General features: G+C 41.4%; 1 protein-coding gene across 2 annotated transcripts in view; it reads right to left on the reverse strand.

The window, feature by feature from the left end:
* The window catches only part of srrm3 (serine/arginine repetitive matrix 3), a 101,693-nt gene that overhangs the window by 31,449 nt on the left and 50,006 nt on the right, over positions 1-20,238 (reverse strand). For both annotated transcript variants that reach the window (XM_005460837.4, XM_005460835.4), the window contains exons 3-4: positions 13,898-13,999; positions 50-151 (exon numbers count right to left, since the gene is read on the reverse strand). In XM_005460837.4, coding sequence (XP_005460894.1) covers positions 50-151; positions 13,898-13,999 — 204 coding nt within the window. The remainder of the gene's footprint in view (positions 1-49; positions 152-13,897; positions 14,000-20,238) is intronic.

A 20,238-nucleotide genomic window follows, 5' to 3' on the forward strand; every position in this document is an offset into this window, starting at 1 on the left:
CACGTGACAGGGACGACAGGCAGCTGATTTAACACATCCTTGAACATACCTGTTGTCCCCATGGTAGTCATGCCCATAATCTCCATCTTCATAGCCAATCACTTCAGGGTCCTCTTCACACGCATCAGGGGGATAGTGCAGGTGGTTGACCCTGAAAACACATGAAGAGATTGTGGTGAACAGTGCATCTTCATTGTCTTCAGTGAAAACATGCAGACAAACAACAGCAACATCTGTGTGGGGCTTCCTCGTAATTAACTTTTTATATTCGCCATCTTAGCCTGGTGTGTGTGACCATGGCAACCACAGACACTACTGAGGGGGAAACAATACAGGCACCTATATGACTCACATCTTCATCAGCAGAGTGCAGACAGAAAAGAAAAGGAATGAAAAGATGAACTGAGCAACATAATTTTCAGCATGTGGGGACATTAAACAATTAAAATAAACAAAGCAGACTTGTGTCATATTTATAATTTTTTTTATTGTTAAACATACAACCTAATCAATTTAGCCGAGTGATGGATTTATACCAGGTGGATAGTGGATAGCAGCAGCATGTGGTGTGCAGGCTGCCAGGGTTGAAGGAAGTTGAGAGAACGCTGATGATGGCAGCTGCTCACTGTTTGAAAGAACTTCAGGAAAGAGGAGTAACAAGTCTGCAGACTATCATACTACCATACTATACTAATCTGATGTCAATATTAGAGAACTTTACATTTTTAATACAATTATCACATTTGTTTAGGGATTTTCTTGCAAAGAGATTTTTCTTTTTACCTTCAAAGATATTGTAGTCAGAGCCAAAGAGAAAAAAAACACTGTCATTGTTATACATAAAAATGGCGATTAATATACTAAAGTATAGCAGACATTTTAGTTATCAAATAGTAGGAATGCTTCACTGTACATGGACAGCCAAGAGAAACTTTAATTGTGAACAACAAACACAGTAAGAGGGACAGCCACTCACCCTCTAGAGGACAAATGGTGAAATGTGACACTTTTCCTAAATGATTTACTGTATTTAGTGGCTCTGTGTTAAGACATTATGCAACACAAGTGTAGCATATGGAAAGACATCTGGTGTAAAATCTGTACCAAATCATGCACGTGGATCTTCCACTCTGGTAACCCAGTTGGAAATAAGGTAGCAGCAGAAAGAAAATGCTAAATTATTTATTTAATTTTCTGAATGTATTTATGGGTTCAGCTCAAATTGGTAAAACGCTCTGATCACAAAGTAACACTAAGATGAATGAAAATCAGCTTTACAGGCATGGCCCACATTTAACATAGCCTTATTGCAAGTAGAAAGTCTTAAGGGAAGCCCTTATTTTAAGCCCTTACAGTGTTAGACAGAAAGTCAGGGGGTATTTATAGCCTAATAAATCCTGATGAAACAACAACTGTATAGGAAGTTTTATACCAATGCATTCCCTCTCAAAAAACCATAAATGCCAGGCTACCGCTAGAGAGAAGTCAACGGTGTTCATCCTCTAGTAGCCATGAACGGATGTACAAAAATGTCATTCTAATCTAATGCTCATTTATCAAAATGAACCAGATGACAGATCAATGGTGCCGTCCTTTGGTGAGGCTAGAAACATTCCACCTACCCATATGGTAAATAGCATTAAATTTTAAAGGAACAAAAACAAAAGCAAGAAAAATAAAAAGCATCTATTACATGACAAAAAAAAAAAAAAAAAAAAAAATCGAATACAACTTGAGTTCTATACCGACATTTGCAATTTTCCCTCACTTGCAGCAATGAGAATATCATTAGCTCTCACTCGCTTACAGCCCAGCTTGTGGGATTCATATCTTCACACTTGTTTATCACACATTGCATTGTATGTATTGACAGATGGCTGGAGCCTCCTTTCTTCCTCTCGGCCTCACTACCCCCTTCCCTCTTAGGTGGCCTCTTCTGGTCTGCCAAATACAACCTTGCCGACTACGTGTGATGTTAAAAAAAAACAAAAACAAAAAAACCCACACCATACTGACTGTTTTTTTCCCTTGTGCAGTCACACCTCCCAGAGTTTATCAGCTCCCACTATTATAACACACTCAGCATGTCATATTCTGGGTGTTATGACGCTTCCCCCCCTACACACATATGTAACACATGGGAGCACTGTCTTTAGCGAAGACAATAGATATAGGTTCTCAGCGCGACACCATGCCTCCTTTATTAATAGGTAAGAGATAAAAAAAGGATGTATAATCAGACAAAGATGTGATATAAATTTGGATAAAACGGAACAGTGATGTAGAAGAAAAAAACAAATAAGGTGTGTCAAGTATCTGGAAGGAGAGAGTGGAGCCAATAAGAACAGGGAATGGGGACTGGTGGTTAGTTGGGAAGACTTTTGCCCTTAATTGGCTGAGCACCACTGGGCACAGCAGGGATGCTAAGAACTAGCAGAATTACCTCTGTGATGAACATGCGTTACAAAATCAACTTAACTGGAACTCGCCCAACAAAAACATCGGCCTCAAACAACAGAATTAAGTGAGGAGAGACATAAGGCAGCGTGGGTGTCAGACAACTCAGATGTTTGCATGAGAAATTGAAGTTAAAAGGTTGTGAGGGAATATAGACTATAGATGATATTTCAAGCAAGCACCGCATGTTGATGACACTCACACTGTCACTGCAAAACTGCAAAATGTCTCACATTTTAACTCTGAGCTGAGAAGACACGCATGTACACAGAAACACATCGATACCCTGCAGTATTATTTTTTGGTTAGATTCACTAAAATCTCTGTAAAGTCTATATTTTCATTATTTAGCTTTTGAAATCCAGATGGTGTGGCCTCTCAGACTAAATGCAGGCTCCAGTCCAAGCCTCTGGTAGGTTGTAATTGGATTGGCCTTGGAGGAAGTGTTCAGATACTAGGCTTGTGCACATTCAGAAACAGCTGCATAATCTCTTCCTTACCATCAATATTTTTCTAAAAAAGTGCCATCACTCAACATCAGCCAAATACAAAATATTTAGCATGGCTGTATTAGGTAGAAACCTCTGGGAAAGAGAAATAAAGCCAAAAAACTAGAGTTCCTCTTAGAGCCACTTTAAGCTGGCTGTAAAAGTGAGTCAATTCACACCGACGCTCATGTTAAAATGCCCAACTGAAGTGATGAAACTGACATGTTTACAGCATAGAGGGAAAAAAAAAGATCTTGGCTCACCTTCATAACAGCTGTGTGGGGGTAACTGTTTTTTTGTAACTGATTAATTTCACACTTTTAAGGCTTAAATGAGGACCACTATAGATGATAGCTGAATGCTAAGTACTGCCTCTGCTAATCTGAGTAATTGGACTGGACCCATTGGTCATGTTAGAGCATTTTAATGCAGTTAGCTTACCAATTCAGATTGGAATGTGGTTTATTGTACTAAAAGTTCCGGTTCTGGGTCACTGCTCGTGCGGTCAGCTGAGCAGTTTTGCGTTCTTTTTCTAACTTTAATGCTCTTTTCGTTGTTGTATTTCGCCGTCTACTCGGTATATTTGTATTCGTTTCCTTTTCCTAATTTTTGTGATTTTTCGGACTTGTTTTCAACACTCGACATGACCCCAAGGCTCACCTACACCAGGGACTCCCTCATCCAGCTGCAACCGCAGCTGCAGCCTGGCCTCCGGCTTTTCCGCTCCGCTTCCACGGACTACTTTCCTGAGGAAATACTCCGTGGGCACGGAAATCAAAAAGCTCACAATAACAAGGTAACCAGGAGGGGATTAAAGAAGAGTGGGGTGAGAGCCAGACTAAAGAGGGAGACACACAAACAACGATCACTCCCGTCCATTATCCTTGCTAATGTGCGGTCTCTCCACTCCAAGCTGGACGAGCTGCAAGCCTGCATCAACCACCTGCATGAGTACAGAACTGCCTCCGTTCTGGCATTCACGGAATCGTGGTTAAACAACAGCGACGACAACAGCACACTGCACATTGATGGCTTTTCACCACCTCTTCGTCTGGACAGAGACCGCGAATGCACCGGGAAGCAACATGGCGGCGGCGTGTGTCTGTATGTAAACAACAGCTGGTGCTCTACAGTCACTGTGAGGGAGAAGCTGTGCACTACAGACATCGAGCTTCTGGCTGTTTCCCTTCGCCCCTACTACCTCCCCAGAGAATTCCCACAGCTTTCCATCATCTTGGTTTACATCCACCCCAGAGCTAATACAGCTAAAGCCACAGAGTACTTCACCAACACTCTGTACAAACTGGAACAATTATCACCGGACTCTCCCAAGTTCATCCTGGGTGATTTCAACCACTGTTTCCCTGACAAGTCGCTTAAAGGATACCAACAGTATGTTTCATGCAGCACACGTCAGGGGAAGACTCTGGATAAATGCTATGGCTCTGTACCAGATGCATTTAAAGCCCTACCCCTCCCCCCTCTCGGCTCAGCAGACCACCACACCATCCTGCTGGCCCCTGCTTGCACCCCAGTTATCAAGAGGATTAGAAAGGTCACCAAAAACATCAAGCAGTGGACAGAGGAAAGTATCCTCACCCTACAAGGATGTTTTGAAGCCACTGACTGGGACAGCCTTCTTTCTCCCTCTGATGACATCGACGAACAAGTCAACACGGTGACATCATACATCTCCTGTGTTGACAACATTATCCCCTCAAAAACAGTCTCCTTCTATCCCAACAACAAACCCTGGATCACCAAGGAACTCAAGGAAATCCTTAACAAAAAAGAGAGGATTTTCTTCACCGGCTCTGCACTGGACAAAAAGGAGGTCAACAGGGAGGTGAAGAGGGCCATAAAAACTGCTAAACTGGACACAGGGGACCTCCACTCAGCCTGGCAGGGCCTCAAAACCATGGCTTCTGTGAATACTGCGGTCACCACCCCCAGAACCATCCAGGTGGAGGGCAGCAACCCCTCCTCCCTCCCTGACGACCTCAACGTTTTCTACACCAGGTTTGAGACGGACAACATGGACCAGCTTGAGTAGTCCAGATCCTCACTCAAACCTGGCAGCTCTGCACTCACCTTCAGGACTGAGGACGTGGTGAGAGCCCTCAGGAGGACCAGGGAGAGGAGCTCACCCAGCCCTGACAACATCAGCAGTCGAGTTCTGAGGCACTGTGCAGGGCAACTAGGAAGTGTGTTCCGGACTCTATTTCAACACTCAATTGACAGTCACACCGTCCCCCAGCTGTGGAAACACTCCACAGCCATCCCCATCCCCAAAAGAAACAACCCAAAGTCTCTGAATGATCTTCGTCCTGTGGCCCTCACCTCCCTGGTGATGAAGGCCATGGAGAAGATCATAAAACAGCACATCGTAAGAGCAACTGACCCCCTGATGGACCCACTCCAGTTTGCTTACCGTGCACGCAGAGGTGTTGATGATGCCAAAATCTTCATCTTGGACTCCATCCACAAACATCTGGAGCTCCCTGACTCCTCCGCCAGACTTCTGTTTGCTGATTTCTCATCAGCGTTCAACACTCTGCAGCCTCATATCCTGGCCACTAAACTTTCCACCCGATTTCACCTGGATGATCAGCTAATCCTGTGGTTATTGGACTTCAGGACTCAGAAAGTTCGGGTGAACAACTCTCTTTCTTCTCTCCGTTCCACCTCCACTGCCCCCCCCCCCAGGGCTGTGTGCTCTCCCCCCTGCTCTTCATCCTCTACACTGATGACTGCAGATCCACACAGCCCAACTGTCACCTGGTGAAATATGCTGATGACACAGTTCTCCTGTCACTGCTGTCAGGCCCCTCACAACACCACGGGCCCACTCTTCAGGAGTTTGTAGAGTGGTGTGACAGCTCCAAACTTGAATTGAACGTGAGCAAAACCAAAGAGATGGTGGTGACCTTCTCCAGTGGGCAGAGGGATCTGGCTGCTTCAGTCACCACCACCATCCACAGGAAGCCAGTGGAGGTAGTTGAGAAGTACAAATACCTGGGAACCATCTTTGACAACCTCCTGAAATTCTCTGCCAAAACAGAGGAGATTCTCAGGAGGTGCCACCAACGGCTATACCTCCTTAGGAAACTCAACTCCTTTGGAGTCAGCACACCCATCATGATGACTTTCTACTATGCCTTCCTGGAAAGCATCATGACCTTCTCCATCACCTGCTGGTTCCACTCCCTCAGCCTTCAGAACAGGAACAGACTGCAGCACACTGCATCAGTGTGCTCAAAAATCATAGGACTGCCTGTCAGAACTCTGGCACAGGTTTTCAGCCAACAGGCCATTAGACAGGCAGCCAAAATCATCAACGACCCCTCTCACATTCTTCACCCCGCATTTCAATGGCTCCCCTCTGGGCGACACCTCCACTGCATTTCATGCAGGACTGAGAGGAGGAGAGCCACCTTTGTCCCCAAAGCCACCCTGCTTTTTAACTCCAGCCAATAAGAACATTTCCCACACCCATAAACATAAACTACACTCTTCTTACACTACTGACACTTTATTCACTTTTAGTCACTTGCAGTTATTTATTCACCTTCAGTCACTTTAATTTTAAAACTGTGTAATTTTAAAACTGTATATACTGTATATTCTGTGTATTTATTATTTCACTCCTGTTGCCTGTTCTTATTGTCCTTATCTTCAACGTATGCTGCTCGGTTGTTTGTTAATTGCCCCTTGGGGATAGATAAAGTCTTCTGATTCTGATTCTGATTCTGATGAAGCTTGATCAAAAACTTTGCAATCAAGGTAAGTGAAATTCTACTTTTCTCTTTTTTCCATTTTCTTTCTTTTTTTTTTTTTTTACTTATCACAGAGTAACAGTTCTCTTTGCAATGCATCCATGCAGTCAATGGAGTCACCTTGATAAGCAAGTTTGCTTACATGCTAATAACCTAATATGCACTAATTATCTATTACAAAGCTAGATCTCGATTAACAACATCTGCACTGTGATTTAAAGTAGGATGTATTAACAGTAGGATGTATTAATAACACAGCAGCTCTAACTGTTTGTGCTATTCACTTGACAAATTTATTACTTCTAAAAAAAACAAAAAGATGAAAAAACATCTCTAATGGGATTCACAGACTTTACCCATGACCATGCATTGTGCTGACTCAGTTAGCTGATGTTACTTTAGATTCTTTTAAATAACAGGGACATTAAAATGTAAATAATTGTGAAAGATTCATAACAGCATGCAACTTCAGCATTCACAGTACTTGCTGACTTTACATTTAATGTCTTGATTTATCTTTTTCAAAACAAAAAGAAATTGTTGCTTTAGCTGCCAGTGTTGCCCCCACAGGGCAGGAAAAGAAACTCACTGCCAAAAAGAGCAATTAACAACAATTTAAACAATCTAGTGGTTCCCATGCTTAGTCATTAGTGACAAATTAACCAATTCCCCATCCTGTCTCTAGTTTCCTAATTGATACTATGCTCCAGTATGCTGGTGACATCTGTCCAGCCCAGACAGCATTCCTATTAGGCAGATGAGTGAGTGTCTCTGCTGACCTGGTGAGGTAAGAGCCTCTCTAATTCAGCCACTGTCCCTGAGACTTGGCAGTGATGGACTATGGCCAAGGGTCTCCCTAGGGCTGTAGCACCAAGTAGTGCAACTCATTCATATCCTCTTTCAGACAACCACTCTGCTCGTGAAGTCCTGCACATGTTTCTGTTGCTGCAGAGAGTTATAGTTTGTTATTCTGGGGAGGAGGCAGGTGGTGGCTGTATGGATTACTCTTCATTATATGTATGGGGGCAAACTGCAGAGACTTTAGAGTTGTCATATTGAGATGAAAAGTTTACTGTGCTGGGATTTCTATAAGCCGAGCTGACTGATTAGATGGTCGTCGGGGAAAAACCTTGATCTTGTGGATGTACAATGTTTAGATAAGGTATAACCACTTCTGTACAAAATAAGATATATTTCTGTTTCCTAATAAGGAAAGGCTGGTCTCGGGTATTACATCAGATATTGAACTGCTATCTGAAACCGAGGGGCAGCCTCAGTAAGTAAGCACGAAAGGCTCTGAGAGGCTTTACATGCTGCATTCCTTCTCTCGCTCCACGTTCCCATCCATTCTGCAGGAAATCAATGTGGGACACCAATAAACGGAGTTATGAGGTAGCACATCCATGCTTTTACTGCTGGCTGTTTATTGCCAGTGTATTAAGCTACAGCTGAGAGGCCTAGCCTGTCAATAATTCTTGTCCCTGAGGAAAAGATGGCATGTGAATAAAACCTCCCAGCTAAGCAAAATCAAACACTCTTAAGGCAGTAGCATATTTGTGTTTGTACAACCATCAAAGAAGCATTCATTTAGCCTATGTGCATCTATATTTATATATTTCTGTTCTTTCTTTAAGTTACAATCAGCTTCTACCTAGATTCTTTGCCTTATACTGATTTATCACATTCAGTCATTTTCTTTCCTCAGACTTCATGTATCTCTTATAAATTTGTAATACCTTTTCTCAATCCAACCAACATATCTAATTGAGGAGTCTGCAGCTATGCTTCTGGCTTTGTTAGCCTGCACTGGCACCCTAACATGCTCATGACAGCATTTCTAACATGCTGGTATTTAGCAGGATTGTCTTATTACCCTTTCAGTTTAGTAGCATGGCTGATTTTGTTTTTGGTTAGCATGCACTCATACAGCCAAGCTCTTATTGTAGGGTCATTGCTGATATTGCTTCCATAAAGTAGTCAGATGGGGTTTTGCAGAAGAGATTTCTGCAGTAGATTATTATAACAGCTGTAGTTGTAGAGAAACCTAAAGGCAACAGTTAGCTTAATGATTGTTTACATTTACTGAACTTTTACTCAGCAGCATCTGCAAAGCATTTTACAGACCGTGTCAAAGAAGTCACCAGTGTGACTGCATACTGTTACAAAAAATGGCCAAAAAGTTTGCTATAAACTTTGCAACAGTTTGCATATCACAGCTCAGCTATCAACTAGCCACATCATCTTAAATCTGTAAGCTGACTTGATCTGCTAATTGTTCATGGTTAAAACTGGAGGTTTTGAGGGGTGTACTTCTATGTGTTAGCCCCAATAATAGTTTTATAATGGCAGACATGAACAGTTAGGGCATTACTGGGCTTCAGTTGTAGCAGCTCCACCAAAATTCAACAAAAAAGCTGCATTATTGATTTGTTTTTATTGATTAGCATTTAAATATCTCAGTGAATACAGAATAAAGATTACCACAAAGCAAGAAAGCATGAGACAAGGCTAATCAAAAGGTATTGGCTGAAGCATTTGCTTATTACGCCAACCCTTTTAACAAAAGGTCTTTTTGCATGCAGCTCCTGTACACAGGGCTCGAAGCAAAGAATAAAACAAAAACAAACAAAAAACAAACAAACAAACAAACAAACAAAAAAACTTTCCACCTTAGATAAGTAACAACATCAAAGCAAAACAATCAAGAGTTTCAGTATTATTATATTTGCTCTTTTCATTCTTGATTTGTATATTTTTCTAATACTCTATTTTTAAACATGTTTTTAAACAAGGAAAATGAACTACACCTTTTTAAATCACTGTCAATACTATTCCACAGGTTAACTCCTCTAACAGAAACACATCTCTGCTTTATATTTGTCCTTATCTTGTTTTTTTTTAAAGAAATCTGTTCCCCTTAAGTCATATTGACTCTCTCTGACTTTAAACAGCTTCTGAGTACTGGGGCAGTTACCTGGGAACCATCTGGGTCAGTTATTTTGTGCTTTATACATTATCTGTGCCATTTTATATTCAACTAAATCATAAAATTTCAGGGTATTCAGATTAATAAACAAGATGTTAGTTCTATATAGTTTGATTGATTTATAATTCTTATAGCTCTTTTTTGTAACTTGAAAATAGGACGAGTATTTGTTTTATATGCATTACCCCATATCTCCAGACAATAAGTCATATATGGAAGCAACAGAGTACAATAAAGTGTGTATAATGATTTTTTGTTCAGGACATGCTTTGTTTTGTAGAGAATAGCAATGGTTTTTGACATTTTTGTTTTCACATGGTTTATATGAGACTTCCAACTCAGCTTATCATCAATTATCACTCCAAGAAATTTATTTTCATACACTCTTTCAATTTCAATTCCATTAACCCTGTTTTTAGATACATTTTTCATTTGTCTAGTGCCAAAAATAATCAATTCTGTTTTCTATATTTAATGATAACTTATTTACATCACACCAGTTTTTTAATATATTTAACTCCTTTTCCGCTGTAGTCAGAAGCTGTTCTAGGTTTTTACCTGAGCAATACAGAGTGGTATCATCAGCAAACAATACACATTTTAACAGTTTGGAAACATTACATATGTCATTTATATATAATATGAATAATTTAGGGCCCAGCACAGAGCCCTGAGGAACACCACAAGTTACCTTCAACTGCTTAGATTTTACATTATTGATTTCGACATATTGATATCTGTCATCCAGGTAACTTTTCATCCACTTATATGCTATCCGTCTTATGCCATATCTCTCTAGTTTATTCATTAATATAGAATGTATGTATAGAATGCATTAGATGCCTCCTCTCTCATATTCAAGGAAAACTAACTCAGAGGCTGTGGTTATAACTTCAGTCTAAAATAACAAGGTTAAAATGATTGAATATGCTGCAAAATGTAGCTCTTTTCTTTTTCTCCCTTTTTATAACTCATATTGGCTAGCAAGGACAGAGGCAGATGTAGTTACTGCAGAGGACACATGACACATGTTTAACACATGACTGAAACCTTTTTGCGACTTTGTACAAAATGAAGGGTTAAGGGTGATGATAAAGTCATCAATCATGCAGACATTTGGCCAGAAACCAAAGAAAAAAGGAAAGGAGGAGAGAGCATGAATTTGTACACATTCAGATTCATTCTGTTCAGAGTTTGTTGACAATCACTTTTTCTTGACATCTGTTGACAATTCTAAGCTACAAAAGATCTGAGAAACAAAAAAGGGTCCCTGTCAAATAAAAAGCATAGTTGATTGCCATGTTCTCCCAAAGCCAGATGTTCTTGTAATTTTTTAAAGTGGTCGTGAGTAATAGTAGTCCAGGCTAAATGTTATTCAAAGTTTGTTGTTGAATACTGGTTACTTTATTTTTTTTGTACTATTTTCAGAGGAATGCTGGCCTCCCTAGAGCCCAGACCTCAGCGTTATTGAAGTAGTGTGGGATTGTTTTGAGAGAGAAGGAAACAAAAGGCAGCCAACATCGAAAGAAAAGCTTTGAATGTCCTTCTAGAAGCCTGGAGAACTCTTCCTGGAGACTTAAAGAAACGACAAGAGTTCAGGCTGTGCTGAAGAATAAAGGTGGTCATACCAAATATTGACTTTTGATCAGATAATGATTTTTTTCCTTATTTATAATATTTCCACATATACATTTTCACAGGTTTCAATAAATATCTACAACTATTTCCATTTTTTTAGCAAAATATAAAGAAATGAGGGGTGGCTGAAGAGTTATGCATACTACTCTAGCATGTCCATGCTGGCTGTTTATCACTGTGACTGATGTGACTGTATTAACGTTATAACTTTAATACAGGGTATTTCTGATCTGCTTTTTATTAGTGGTTAATATCAATGGTGATCAACTTACAGATTAATTAAGGCATGCTTAATGTCTAAAAAGGCATTTCACTTCAGCTTACTTCAGACACAGGTCTGCTTGCGTATATTTTTTTTAATCCTGGGTGAGCAAAAAGGATAAGGAAGAGTGGGAGGATAACAACCCTGCAAATTACAAGCTTCTTCAATTTTCCACATCAAGGCCTTTGTAGAGAGGGAATGTTGCAGAATTTCAGGCGAGCACAGACATCCTAAATTGACCTGACTCACAAGCGCCCTTGAGAGTGAACTAATGTGAAAAGCAAAGCAAGCAGAGCTTCCTGTGTCTTTATAGTTTGCCGTCTTTGGACCATAAAGGTTTATCTCATTCATCTTACTGTACATCACGGCTGTGGGTAACTCCTCCTCCCCAGCCTTCTTCTTCATTTCACTGTGGTTTAGTTAAACGTCAGACAATATCTGACATGCAGAGGAGGGAGAATCATTAGTCGCGGCTGCGAGACAGGAAACATGAGTGTCATTAACAGTCATTAGTTCAGAGACAGCAGGACAGGTTGCCACCACCACCATGCCGCCTCTCTCCATCCCTCACAGGTTCAGAACACTGAGTCAGGAATGCCACCACACCCACATCCTGCTGTTGCCATTCCTCCCACATTTCAAGGTTCCAACCTTTGTGATTGTGTCTTTCTGTGACGTGGACGAAGCCTTTTCACACATTCATTCGTTTTGATTGCTTTAATTCCGTCTTTGCTTGCCTCAGATGAGGCACTCTCCCTCCCACCTCTCGCTCAAAGCTTGAACGAGGCTTAACGCTAAACAAATTGACAATTATCATGCCAATCTTCGCCTCATTGGCTTCCAGCAGAGTTTGGAATAGACTTTAAAATGCTACTGATTATTTTCAAAGCACCAGGGTTTTAACTATTCCCTGTGTATTCACATAAAGGCAGTGCCAGTCAAAAGCCAGGGATTCAAATTAAAATTTATTGCACTTTTGCAATTACGATCCACGTTCTTTGGAACCGACAGCTTCAAGGTATTATTAGAGTTGCAGGCCATTTCCCATGACCTCTTTTAAAATCAATTTCTGTTAGCATTTGATATTTATTGCTGCCTAGTTATATTAGTTTCATTTATTATGAAGCATCTGCATTCATTTTCTAATCAATATATCATCAAGGATGATGCCTAATGACTTTGCTAACAATGTGTTTGTGAGAGCAAAAAATGGAGGTGAGGTAGGCTGTGAAAGAATATAAATACATTTGTTGGTTATGCATGAACAATCCTCTGAAAAAAACAATGAAATATATAAATTTTATGCAGAAATATTCATCCCTCTCCTCTCTTCTTCTCTGACCCGACTGGCACAAGTAGCTGTTAAACAATATTGTACAAAGACACCCTTAAAGCTTAAGAGCAGATTTACAATGCAAGGCAACCAGAATTGCATAAAAATTATGAGAGGAGAAAATTCTGCTTATAATTTACTGACAGTGGCCTAATTTATGAAAATGTACAAAGTCTCTCAACAGAGAGAGGTGCAAAACAGATCTATCAGAACTGGATGGGTACTGTGTGCATGGGGTCTTGGAGGTCGAGTCTTTCGGGTTGAGTCTGTTTAATAAACACTAGAAGAGGATTTTAGGTAGTGCCAGACTGATGTAGGATTTTTGGGATTTTGAAGACTGATACCAGGCCATTTATCCATCCACCTTCTTCCACTTATCCAGAGCCGGGTTGCGGGGGCAGCAGCCTAAGCAGAAAAGCCTGATCATCCCTCTGCCCAGCCACAGCCTCCTGCTTATCCAGGGAACACTTCAGTGTTCCCTGGATAGAGGGAAGAGGCATTAATCTTGTCAGATATCTGAACCACCTCAACTGGGTCCATTCAATGTGGAGGAGTAGGGCCTCTACTCTGAGCCCCTTTTGAATGACTGAACTCACTCAATCTCTCAGAGAGAGGCCAGCTACCTTTCAGAGAAAGCTCATTTCTGTCGCTTGCATCTTAGGTATCATTCTTTCTGTCACTACTCCAAAGTGGTGACCATAGGTGAGGGCACAGATGTAGAATGACCGGAAATTCACATAGTGGTCAAACTGTGTAACATCAACACTCATACCATGGCTGAAGGGCGTTTCTCCCTTCTCTTCCTTACTTTTTACATTTGCATTTATCGGTGGTTGTAAATGCAGATGCAGCTGACTGATGATTTTAAACTGGTGTGCACCACTAGGAAATCTGACCTTCAGTGGTACATTTTTTAATGCACGTGTCACAGATATCAAAGCTGACGACGTAACTTACATTGGTGGTGCGTGGGAGCCTTCTCTAGTGATAACGCCTTCTTTGTCCATCAGCATTTGTCTGAATGTGCTTACTTTCTGTCGGATTTCTTCTTCTGTGTACCTGAGGATAAGAAAACACAACAGTTAACAGAGAAGCAAACACATGTTCATCAGTAATCCGCAGCTTTGAATAGCGGGTTCAGCAGTCAGCGAACAAGGATGAATCTGAATTCTTCTCAGTGTTAACCAGAGTCTATGTGAAGGCCTGTGAACAGTGACACGGCAGCCTTTAATAACAGCACCGATTGTAGCAGAGGAATTGGCAAAACTAACTGTTATCTGTCATAACTGCCAGAAGCTTGTGTAGGAGGCGTGTCGTGCCCCGCTATCACACAGAGTCAGAAATGGCAAAGGCTGTCTTCTGACCGCATCCTGACCAAAAATTACACTCAGCCAAATGATGCACATTCTGATGATTCACCGTCAACCTCTCTGGTCCCAGGCGGGCCAGTACTGCATGTTTTATTCTGCAAGTGAGCACTGCGATTCGCAACTGAGCTGAGAGTAACTGCGAGCAGCTTGTGGAGCTCTCTAACAGCTGACACAGACAGAATAATGAGGATCTCTGCAGAGGCACAGAAAAATCAATTACTGTCTGGGTCATATTGTAGATTTGTATTCATATTTTTTAATCTAACATATTTGGCTTTTTTTATGGCTGTGGCTGTTAGTAGGGGCAAAACAAGACGAGCAAAATGATCAGTGCTGTAATGACGCTCTAATTTCATTGTGAATGTAACAATACAAAATGCACAGAGTGAATCAGAAAGGCAAAACTGTTTATGCATACAGCTTTTGGGTATATCCTCCCAGTCTGTAAATTTCACAAGCAGCAGCCATAGTAGCACTACAGGCTGCCTCTTAGGAGCAGTGACAGCTCTGCAGTGGAGACAGTAATAATTCAACCAGCCTGTCTGAACAAGTCCCGTTTTAATCTACAGATACTCATAGTTCAGCCGTGCAAGAACATGTGCTTGACAGGACATGGCTTCTTAATTACACTGTGTGCCGAAGACCATCTCCCGGTAAATTCACACCAACTTCTAAACCAAGTTCAAGTAATCCAAGTAATGAGCTGTAATGAGTTATAGAGCCAGAGAGAAGGCTGGAGGAGGGAGGGAAAAGGGAGAGAATTAATAAAGCTGTGAAATGGTGGCCAAGAGCCAAACATCACAGAGGAAGACTGACTGGGACCCACTGGTATTAATAACCAACTGTAATGTTTATGTCACACTGAACAATGAAAGAGATCCAGCACTGTGCTCACACAGAAATCCACCAGGATTTGCCACATAGCTAAAAACAGATACCTGTCTTGACAGTAAAACTGCATTCATTGTGTCTTTGAATCTAAACCTACTGGTGGTGTGTGGTGTTCATATTCACAACAGGTGATCGGCCCATTAGTGCTAAGTAACAGACTAATATAACAGTAGAATTTCACTCCTGAAAACTAAAGGACAACCTTCCTGCAGATGGTCTGTACCACACTGCAAGCCATATTATTTGTAAGATAAAATGCTCCAAAAGGCATCAACAGCACAAAGATAATAGATTCCAAGATTCAATATTCAAGATTCAAAGTGTTTATTGTCATGTGTACAGAAGAAATAGCATGTCTATGTGCAACGAAATTCTTCCTTTGCTGTCCATACACAAATGTGAAGTTGGGTAGGGTTGAAGGAACAAGATAAATAAGGATAAAATACGACAAGATATTATGATAAATAAAGATAAAAATAAGCATAAAAATAATGAAAGATAAATAAATAAGTACAAAAATAAGTAAGTGAAGACAAGTGAGGTATGTGCAAATTGCAATTGAGGTAGGTCAGCTGTTCAAGAGTCTGATAGCAGTGGGGAAGAAGGAGTTGTTGAGTCGGGACGTTCTGGATTTCACACTTCTAAACCTTCGTCTCGAGGGCAGAAGTGTAAACAGTCCTTGTTGAGGGTGTGTGGGGTCTTTGAGGATGGAGGCAGCTCAATAGAAATCAATAGATTCACTCATTTCAATAAGAATAAGTGAAGCCTACCAGTAATCAGCTTCAGCCTCCTGTGCTGGCACACCTGGAAATCAAAGGAGCCTCTTTACTTAACCAGCCTTAGGAAGTCACTGTGGAGTGGACATATGGACATTACTTTTATTTTATTGTATGAAAGGATGAGAGCGATGGTAGCACAGAATCTACGCCCAGTACAGAAACAATAGCATTATGCTGGCATCAGAGCTTTGGCTCTTTGCAGGAATCTGCACAGGTGATCATATAGCTGTGGATGCCGAAACGAGCCTGAACTTCAACAGGTAACAGAAGCAGTGATGAGCAGTCAGGCTTGAAACCTTCATATATGTATCCTCATTAGGAAACTAAGGAGACAATGTGCCTCAGGCCATTCCTAAGCTTTTTTCTCCAGTGAGTAATTAAGTAACGTACTGCATTAGTTTTAAGAAAAGTAACGAGTAATGTGTAATACAATATTTACTGTGGTATGACTTACGACTTTCTGCAGTCGCATGCATTCATTAATCCACACAGAAATCACAGACTAAAATAGATAATATTTCATATTTTTTTTCAAGCTGAATGCAATCCAGTGGTATTTGTCACTGTTTATAGACTGCTAATGTATAACTAAATACATAAGATAACAAAGCACAATATATATATATATATCTATGAAACAGGGTAACAAAAAACACCCAAAAGGTGTGAGCGGAAGTAAAAGGGTAGAAATAGGGAACTATTTTCCCAAGCTGGATTGTAAAAGGATTCAGTGGCTCATTTCAGCGTGGAAACAGCATTAATGTTTGCGTTCTCAGATTAAATATAGCTGCCAACGCCATGTATTCTGAGCCACTTGCTATCAGTGCCCTGATGGTGCGGAGAATGAGATTAGGAAAAGTGTGATGGAGAGCTGAAAGAGCTGGAAGATGGCCCAGCAGAGAAGAAGCCAGCCGGTGTGACAGCGCCATCAGGTCCTGCTGTAAGGCAATCTGTCAACCCAGCAGCTGTCAACTCAGCACAATGGAGGCCACAAACATACAGTTTATATTCATGGCGTTCCATTCACGGCTCTGGATCCATCACCATACATTAGCCACTACGTGACAACTCTACAACAGTCCCAGTGTTCTCCCAGCTGTCTGCTGCAGATTGAAGAAGAGTGTATAAAAGTGGTGGGGAGAGTGAATGTGTGCTGGCCCAAAAAGAGGCCACAGCCAAAGTAAGCCATTCTCCTTCATATTGCGCTGATAATATTGGTGATGATGCTATTGATGATTACTACTCAGGTACCTTAGCTCAAGCAATAAAATAATCATTTGAACTCATCAAGCTGAAGTGCTTAATGACATACAGTACTGTGAAGTGTATCTCAGAGATAACACAGTTTGACAGGCATAAAATATTTTTTTTTTGCACGAATAAGGCATTCTCAGAGAGCTGCTAGCAAAAAAGCTAGGCGATTCTTGGCATGTTGTTCAGTATATCCAGATAAAATCTGAGGAAACTGGGCAAGCGAAGAACAAAAGAAGAAGTGGCAGTCCTAAAAAACAGCAGATGAACAGTACTTAAAAGTCATGTCCATAAACAGGAAACAGGAAAAAGTCTGAGGATTGGACTGGATAACTTCTCACAATTGTACATACTATGTATTTCCATTTATGTTTGCATGTTTCAATAAATCGTTTCACCCATTTCCAATTTTTCTAGTAAAATATAAACAAATGAAAAACCTGCAGACCCTCTGCTTCCCTCTCTGCTTCCCCCCCCCTTCCCTTCTCTTTCCTCCTGCTGAATTGCTCTATTCTGAAGCTCAGTGCAGCTTCACAGTATGAAGCACAGCAAAGTTAGGCAATGTTTGATCGGTCTAGCTTACGAACCAAAGTCGGAGAGTGTGTACACAGCAGTGGGGCTGCTTTAACAAAGAGCCTGAGATTTTAGAAGTAGGGGCTTGCAGAATCTCACACAGCACCTGAATCACACAGCACCTGAATCCCTCCTGGAAACTAGCGAGTGGTGGGTGCTTAAAGAAAGAAGTTAAAAACTTCTTCTTTTTTGATTACCAGACTTCTGTGCTGCATTTCAAGAGACATTAGACAAAAATCTATCATGAGCTCAGATCAATCAGCGTAAACGGCCACTTACTGGATGTTTGTCAAAAGCTTTTAGAATAAGCAGACTGAAACAACACATTCCTCCCCTCTACACACAATTAGCCCTTCTTGCAGCTGTATAGGTGTAGCTGATTTCTTCCTCACACACCATCTGTTCTGACAAAGTACTGAGCAACGGCTGGTCACTCCTAGCCAGGCTGAGCAACACCGAATTCAAATGACTGTTTAACTGAGCATGTCGCGTGTGTATTTTCATCTCTGTGCATATATGAGTATGAGGTGGGACTGTCCAGGAGCCAGTTAGCCAAGTGAATCCAAACGAAGGCCATTTAGTGAAGGTCCATTGCCTATGGCATGCAAACTTCCAATGATTTGGGAGGAAAGAGACAGGGGACATCGATCAGTGGCCTGTCCGCCACCCAGCAATGAAAAATCTCCACGATTAAAGAACTTGATTAGAGTGATTAGACAGCTCTGAGCACTTACAGATTTCACTCATTAACTCACATTCCTGGAAAATGAATAGCTCTAGCCCCTAGACCATCCTTATGCTGATAGTCATCGATTTGATGAGGACCGCCTTTGCGTGAAGTGCCTGTGTTCTCATTCCTGACTGCTGGCAATGTCTCCGCCTTTGATATCTGAAGAGCTTTTCTCTACAAATCGTCCCCAGGCGCTGCTATATGCCTATGAAACTTCACAGCAATCAATCCTGATGCAAAGGTACAGAAAAAAAGCGATGCCAGTGTAGTTAGTAAGATTGAATGGCTCTGGGAACATGGGAAGCCAAACCTGAACACCCCCACATTTCTATTTCAGGGGTAGAATTAAAATGACCTACGGAGTGCCACAGTGAAATAGTTTAACTCTCAAGTGGAGAGGCTTTTCAATTGATGCTCTCTGCAGCCATAATTTTTCTGTTAGATAACAGATTCAACATAAACCAGAGAGAATGGGCAGCAAAGAACAAGTACACCTTTTTCCCACTTTATAAAGCTGCCCTCTTCACCTCCACAGTGTAAGCAGATCAATGGCTGGAGCAGCACAATCCACCATTTCTGATTGCTCATCTTCTCTAAGACTTTCTACAACAACAGGTTTTGAAGTTGTTTTGTCTAGCACAGACCTTCTTTATTGCCTTGAGAGGCCCTCTTGTTACAATTTATAAACTGGGGCAATCGTCGCTCAAGAGTTGGGAGTTCGCCCTGTAATCGGAAGGTTACCGGTTCGAGCCCCGGCTCGGACAGTCTCGGTCGTTGTTGTCCTTGGGCAAGACACTTCATCTGTTGCCTACTGGTGGTGGTCAGAGGGCCCAGTGGTGCCAGTGTCTGGCAGCCTCGCCTCTGTCAGTGCGCCCCAGGATGGCTGTGGCTACAATGTAGCTTGCCATCACCAGTGTGTGAATGACTGGATATGTAAAGTGCTTTGGGGTCCTTAGGGACTAGAAAAGCACTATATAAATACAGGCCATTTACCATAAAATGGGCCATTCACCCTGAGATGTTTTCCCATCCAGTTTTTTTTTTTTTTTTGGTCTTCCAGGACACACACTTATCGTCTTGTGTCTTATGACGCAGGCTGTGGCTTGCAGGAAAAGTTCCATCAGAGCAGAGAGAGAATTATTTGCTCTGGCCTCAAAGGCTCTGAGAGAAGCTCTCTTAATAAGATCCGGGCTGCTCACATCTCTTGCAATTAAAAAAGTGTCACTGTAGATGTTATATCACAATGGAAGCAGCCAAAACGCTCCAAGTTCGCTCTCAGCTAATATAAAGCTTCCTCTTCTTACTGTTCTGCCTTGGGTCACTTGTATGCCTGTATCAACAAATAATACTCAAATTTAGCTGTGTTGTTCCTTATTTTGTTTATGTTGGACCAGACCTCTCTACTTGACTTTAAAACAGATATTCATTTTTCAATACACAAGCCCATCTATTGTTTCTACTTGGCGAAGCGGTAAGACATATTTCTTGTCTCCTTTTTAAAAAGCTCGTAGTGCTGTGCACCGGCGTCTTGGTGCATGCACAGAGGAAGCGTAGCACACACTTTGAACGTTATTTTGGTGTCTCTCTAAAGCCAACATTCATATGTACAGACACATATGTGGAGCTTGGAGCTCCTGTGTCGTTTTTTTTTTGGGGGGGGGACCGACCATGTAGTCTGAGTGAAGCCTGTGAAGAGAGCTCATT

Source organism: Oreochromis niloticus, linkage group LG10, assembly GCF_001858045.2.
Source record: "Oreochromis niloticus isolate F11D_XX linkage group LG10, O_niloticus_UMD_NMBU, whole genome shotgun sequence".
NCBI classification, from domain to species: Eukaryota; Metazoa; Chordata; class Actinopteri; order Cichliformes; family Cichlidae; genus Oreochromis; species Oreochromis niloticus.